Genomic DNA, 6,635 nt, shown 5'->3' with positions numbered 1-6,635 from the left:
CCCCTGTATCTGACCAGATAGTAGCTTAACTCTAACTAAGAAAAGCTAAAGAAGACATTCTGATAAAGGGAAAAATTAATCAAAAAGGATTCCAGGGACTAGAGTGTTAATTCAGCACTTGAGAGCATTCACTGTTCTTCCTGAGGACTGGAGTTCTCTTCCCAACCCTTACACCTCTTGTAACTCCAGCTCCAAAGGATCCAGCGCTTTCTTCTGGTCTATATGGGCACTCACCCACACACTGAGATACTCGCACATATATAAAAAGTAAAAAGAAAATCTTTTGAAAAGTCCCTTGAAATCCTTAAATAGCTAAAAAAAAAAAACTTGTATTGAAAAATATAATAAAAAAGATAATATATTCAAAAGTTAGCCCAATAGGTTGTCATTTAGGCATGTAGTCAATAAGATATTGTAATTGTTTTTCACACGGCATATGTCAAATCAGACTAGCTGTAATTAAAAGATTCAATAGCTACACAAGAGTAGTCACTCATGTAGGAGAGAACAAAACATCAACGCCTTGCTATCTCACAAATAAAAATTGTTTTAGAACTGACATTTTAATTTCATTTGAGCCACAATAAAATAGCTAAAATAAGTTTGCTTCACAATGAAAGTAATATGGCCAAAGAAATGAGTCAGGAGCATTTATCTAAATATAAACTACTAATATTGCTATTTCTTTTTACAATATGTTTTTTTGCTTTATCAGATATTGTCAAATATATCTGTAATAGGTAAGAGAAAATGCACACATAACTGGATAGTATCATGGAGTTTTCACTAATACCTTAAACTTCATCTTCCTGCTTATAAAATTGCTTTATGCTTGTTATTTTAATTATTGGACTGAAATAAAGGACTTAAAATAAGTATGAAATACTGCAAAGTTCCCTGTCAAATGAACACGAAAGCAGTAAAATAGAATATCAGTGTTGTCTCCAAGTCATGCCTATATTTTATTTTACCACATAACATTGTTTCATTTGGAACTTGAATGAGCCATGTTAAATTTAGAAGGAGGATTTTGCTATTGGATAATGAACTTTAGGATGAAGTCCCTGTTGAAATTTTGTTGGGCTGCTAGGAAATTGAAAGCATAAATTTGGTGAACTTCAGTAAACCTTTCTTCTTCGTCCTTTTCTTCCTATTTTTTCTTAACTACGAGAGAAAATGGAAAATTATACAAGATTAATCTGATTCCTATATTCAAGAAAATGATCAGCCCTTGTACATGCCTGCTGTGTTTGTCCTATATCTCAACAATCACAGAAGAACAACATGCTTGCCTCTTATGAATCAAACCCATGGCTATCAGGGTGTCTATGTAACTGATCAAGTCATTACACCAACTTTTTGGCTTTTAGTCTGTCCTTCACACACACACACACACACACACACACACACACACACACACACACAAAAGCATGTGGTCAGCTCCCAAGATTCGAACTCAGAGCCCTGCACATGTTAACTTCACACACTCTATCAACCCAGTGAGCAAAGACCTCAGTCTTGTACATTCTGCTTGAAAGGCTCTGTTGGTATGTAAAGAATGTCCCTGAGCTATAAAAGCCAGTGCTAGTCCCACAAATGATGCTTCCTTACCCTCCCGGACCTTTGCTTCCACATATTTTATGGAGTACTCAGCTGTGAAAAAAAAAAAAAAGAAAGAAAGAAAGAAAAGAGAAGAAAAATTAATCATTTAAAGACATACTCCTTAAATTTTAATTATCAATTTGGTGCTAAATGATCATATTAGAACTAAATTCCTTTTGACTGGTATAAAATATAAAAATTTACAGCTAAGTGAATAGGTGTTAACCATTAGAAATGATCTTACTTGAAGTGTCTAACATTTTTACTATTTGTCCATAGTGATATTAAAGGCGCTGTTTCCTACTTACTATAGGTAACTGCATAACTGTGGCCAAGCACTGGGGACTCAATTAGTGCCTGGCCTAGCCATTACCACTGTTACTTCATACAATTGTTCTCTAAACAGATATTCATCTAAATCTGATGTGGGTATAAAGTCTAATATCTTTACCACTTGTTATTAATCTTACATTCATGTACAAAAGACCTCAGAGTAAGTGAGGGACAGCCACATAAAAACACACCACATTTTAGATTAGTAGATACACGAATATTTTAGTCACATCCTAAGAAAGTTAAATTGAATTTTGTTTGAATTCACAATAAAGCTTTCCTCAATTAATTAATTAGAATTTAAAAAGAAAAAGGTGATAAATAGCTATAGGGATAGCGATTGATACTCAAAGCTATACACAGAAACCTGAATTTGTTGATGCAGTCCTCTGTTGTATCTGAATCCATTTCACCAAGTGCTTCTCCTTTTTCTTCCTCCTCATCAATTATGTTGTCATTTTCATTCTGTCTAGCACAATGGTTTTCACCTATTTATTTAGTAAAGATCATTACAAACCACACAGGAAAAAATGTGCTTATTTCCCAGTCAATAGTACCATACACATCTACTTTTGGGAGGAACAGGGAAACATGAGGAACTATAAAGACAGTAGTTGGGTACCTTCCCTAGTACACTTACCTAACCCTTACATTTCTGCCACATGACCATTTCTCTAGTGACATTTTCCCCTTTCCCAGCAAATATCCCATGCAATGATGTTCATGTCTTCTCCTTTGAAGAAGACATCAGAAGCATTAGTCACCTTGCATCCATTATACCTTAGGCAGAACATTGGGTGGAAGATACTTGTTTGCCTCAAATATAAATTGCATAAGGAATTTTTCTCAAGTCATGAATAAGAACACTTCCTTTCCCAGCAAGTGCTCCCAAACTACTTCATCACTTCACCGATGCAGGGAATCAAATTTCCTAGAACTTTTACACTTTTAAAAACCATAAACTCAAAATGAGGAATACCATTTTCTTGTTCTTTTGTTGTCAACCTTCTCTTCTATTAGCTCCCAAGCTCTCTTTTGGACACCTTGGCTACATAGGGAGTTCAAGGCCAACCTAGCCTATGTGGGACTGCCACAAACAAACACCTGGAAAGGATGTCATAAGAACTGGCCTGGTGACATAGGCCTATGATCCCAGCACTCAGTAGCCAGCAGAGGCAGGGAATTGTGAGTGAAAGTCAACCTGTGCTATATTGAGAGTTCCAGGCTAACCCAGGCTAAATAAATAACGAGACCCTGTCTCAAAACAAATGAACAAAAGCAAAAACAATGACAACAAACACAACAGTTTTTTAACCAGCTACCTTTGACCTTAGGTGTGTGACCCACCCAACTTTCGCATCCAAATTTCAGAGGCCAGTCCTGAGCAGAGTCAATTGTTTAGGCCCAGTGAAGAAGCAGCCTCAGCCAGAACAGCAACCTCCCTCCCAGTGCCAGTCTTTGCTCTTATTTCCTACCTCCCCACCCCTGCCCGGTACCGTTCGGCTCATATAGGACCCTAGGCCTTGTTTCCTTACCCTCTGAGGCCATGGCTTGCTCTATGATTTCCTTTGCTGTCTCCTCTTCTGCCACCCCTGCTGCTGCTGCTTCTGCCATCTCTTCTATTGCTTGCTCTGCTGCCCTAGCTGTTGACTCCTGCAGAAAACGATCTGCTGTTTCCTCGAAGTCAGCAGGCTCCTCCAGCTCTGGAAATGTGGAGATAATCTCCGGAAGGTCTGAGCCCTGATGCTCATATCCTGCGGCCCTCACTGTTGATGGGACAGGCCCGGGTGGTACTTGGAGCTCATTTGAGCGGCCAGATTCGGAAGTGTTAGGTGGGTCCATCTGTTGGTGTGCTTGGGGGCCTCTAACCAGGATGTGGTTGTTGTAATAGACACGGTTAAGAATGGTGTGGACCAGATCCAGAAACATAAATCGGAAGCCAGCCATTGGGAAATGATGGGCATCCACCACAGCATTTTGATCTGCTAGAACACTTTGCTCTCCCTCCTGCTCCTCTTCTTCCACCTCCTCTGCAACAGCTTCAATATCCGAATCTTCCTCAATATCTACACTCGCTCCCCTCTCACCCTCTTCCTCCGGTCTTCCTTCGGGCCCAGTATTCTCCACCTCTTGAGAGATTATCTGAGGACAATTGACCACTACTTCTTCAGATTCAGGTGTGGCAGAGGACCCATTTAGGCCTACTGCACCACTCTCTGTGGCTTCCCGTACCCACTGTCCCTCAAGAGTTACTGGGTTGTCTCGGCTCTCGTTGGCTGGATCTTGACACCTTGCGGTAGACATAACACTAGTAGATACCTCGACAAGGCCTTGATTGACTACTCAGACTGCAACGGTCAGGACGACACCAGACGACTACAGAGGATGAGATGACAACAACAAGGACTCTGGTAAAGACTGTGATTAGGAAGCTCCTGGCCCCTAAAGACAAATTGGGGAGAGCATGCTTAGAGGAGACAGGGCTTTGGAAGAGACAGCAGGTGAAGGAACAAAAGTCTATGGTACCTGATGTAGTCCCATGGAAGTAGCAGGGACGTGATGGCAGAAGAGGCCAGCCCAGGTGGAGGCCAACCCAAGCCTTTTTGCTAACATCCGGGAACTGGATGGGAAATACTTGTGTCGTAGGTGGTGGGGGCGGGACTTATGTAGGCTATATAAACGGTTTTGTCATTACATAGCCAGCTCTAAGCTGATTTGTTGATAGGTCAAGATTGACGTGGCCATAATCCAATAAATGATTGAAAATGGGGTGGGAGGGGAAGGGGTGGGTAGGAAATACCAACGTTTTCTTTGTTCCTTTGTGCTCTTAGAAACCTGGTCTCTCTTTAGGTCGAAGTCAACCCTATTGCTCCTCTCCCCTCCTCTTTTAAAGGTGTCTGTGCTAGTGTATGACAAGTGAGTGTTGGTACCTAAGAGGGCATCCGACCCCCCTAGAACCCGCACTAACAGCATTTATGAGCAGGCTGACGTCAACGTTGGAAACAGAACTCTAGAGGACCAGCGAGTGTTCTAAGCTGCTGAGCTCTCTCCATCCCTGATACTAGCCTCTTTATTTTATGGTTATCAGCTAAATATATAGTTGTCCAATATGAAGGGTCCTAAGTCAGAGAAGTGTAGAGAGTAAATATTTTAGGCCCCGCAGGTCCCATAGAAAGATAAAACCTAGATTATTATGTATTTATGATAGGAAAGAAAACATTTCCACAAACACTATACTAAGACATGATACGTGCATTTAGTTTTAAAAGAATTAAGGTCGAGAACTGAACTCTTGGGAGGCCAATACTGCCTAAATGGGGTTTAATGTTTGGTCTATCATCAAAATTGATTGTAAATATTCATCTGTTGATTTGTAAACAGCTTTATATAGCCTTTTAAAAACTTTAGAACATTTTATTAAGATTACTAATTCAGAGGCTGGAGAGGTAACTCAGTGGTTAAGAGAATACCATGGCTCTTCCAGAGAACCCTGGTTCAAATTTCAGCACCCAATTTTCATGGCTCACAACTGTCTGTAACTCTAGTTCCAGCAGATCCAATGTTACCTTCTGGCCTCCATGAATACTGCATTCACGTGATGTAGACAAAACACTGATATGTGTAATAATGTACATGCAGACAAAACACCGATACATGTAATAATGAATAAATAAATGAATAAATAAATATTATTTTTTTAAAAAGATAGTAAATTCACTTCATAAACATCTTTGAAATAGTGACTTGTATTTTCCAGAAACATAGCATCCTCTTCTACTTCATTCTTTTCCATGGTTTCAGATATGTTTTTTTCTGACAGCTTTTGTGGGTTTGATATTTCTGTAGACTTATTTCTATTGTTAAATCAAATCTACATTGTTTTATACTTTTAAAGTTAGAATTGAAAAGCAGTTTTGCAAATCTGACCTGATTTCAAAGTGTGTGTTAAAATCAAGGCCTAGTTGAATTTCTACACAAATGATTGGTTGTTCAATTAATTAAATTGGTGATTATTTTTTCTCTATTTTTTAAAAATTACATAATATTTTTATTAGCTCTTTGGGAAGTTCATACAACATATCTTGATTGTGTTTACCCCACACTCCCTTCCTTATTCTTCCCAGATCCATACCTACTCCCATTCCACTTGGGCCCTTTCTTTTCTTTAGAGACTATCTTGATTCTGTAGGTCTTATAATATCTGTGCCTCTCTTCCCTTCTGGAATGTTCCCTGAGCCTTAGGTGTAGGGGTTGTGTTGTAAACATATTAATTGGGAGCAGGCACTCTATGGTCAGTTGATATCTGCATTTTTACTGGTTGTGATTTTCTATCATGAACTCCAGCTGCTAAAAAAACAGGAAAGGTTTTTTAATGAGGTACAAAAGCTACATTTATCTGAGGATATAAGTCTTAGTACTTACATGCAATTACACTGGCTTCAGAATATGATAGTAATAGTATCTCCTCTAGGTTCCATGGCCTCACCAGCCATGAGTAGTTGGCTAATATATAGTGCCAGACATATATTCTTTCCCATTGAGTGGGCCTAAAGTCTAATTGAGTGGCTGTTGGTTACCCTTAGGATATAAGTGCTGCCATTGTGCTTTTCAAAATATCTTGCCATGTTGCTTATTGTTGTAGTTCATAGACTATACAGATGAACAGGACTATTACTAGCTTTCTGCCTTTGGCAGCTTGC

General features: G+C 39.3%; 1 protein-coding gene across 2 annotated transcripts; it reads right to left on the bottom strand.

The window, feature by feature from the left end:
- Positions 1-932: 932 nt before the first annotated feature.
- Positions 933-4,856, bottom strand: LOC116092062 (cancer/testis antigen 47A-like). Of its 2 annotated transcripts, XM_031373423.1 has the most exons (5): positions 4,462-4,856; positions 3,471-4,377; positions 2,303-2,423; positions 1,612-1,653; positions 933-1,164 (listed from the first exon to the last, which is right to left on the bottom strand). In XM_031373423.1, the coding sequence occupies exons 2-4, from the start codon at positions 4,237-4,239 to the stop codon at positions 1,650-1,652; spliced, it is 894 nt and encodes a 297-aa protein (XP_031229283.1). In that variant the 5' UTR covers positions 4,240-4,377; positions 4,462-4,856; the 3' UTR covers positions 933-1,164; positions 1,612-1,649. The 2 variants fall into 2 exon arrangements, with proteins under 2 accessions (XP_031229283.1, XP_031229290.1); XM_031373430.1 differs by lacking the exons at positions 933-1,164; positions 1,612-1,653 and adding an exon at positions 2,576-2,668 and having other exon boundaries at positions 2,316-2,423.
- Positions 4,857-6,635: the final 1,779 nt, after the last annotated feature.

This window comes from Mastomys coucha, chromosome X (assembly GCF_008632895.1).
Source record: "Mastomys coucha isolate ucsf_1 chromosome X, UCSF_Mcou_1, whole genome shotgun sequence".
Taxonomy (NCBI): domain Eukaryota; kingdom Metazoa; phylum Chordata; class Mammalia; order Rodentia; family Muridae; genus Mastomys; species Mastomys coucha.
Note: the sequence above shows the minus strand (reverse complement) of the source record. Positions and strands in the feature narration are given on the sequence as shown.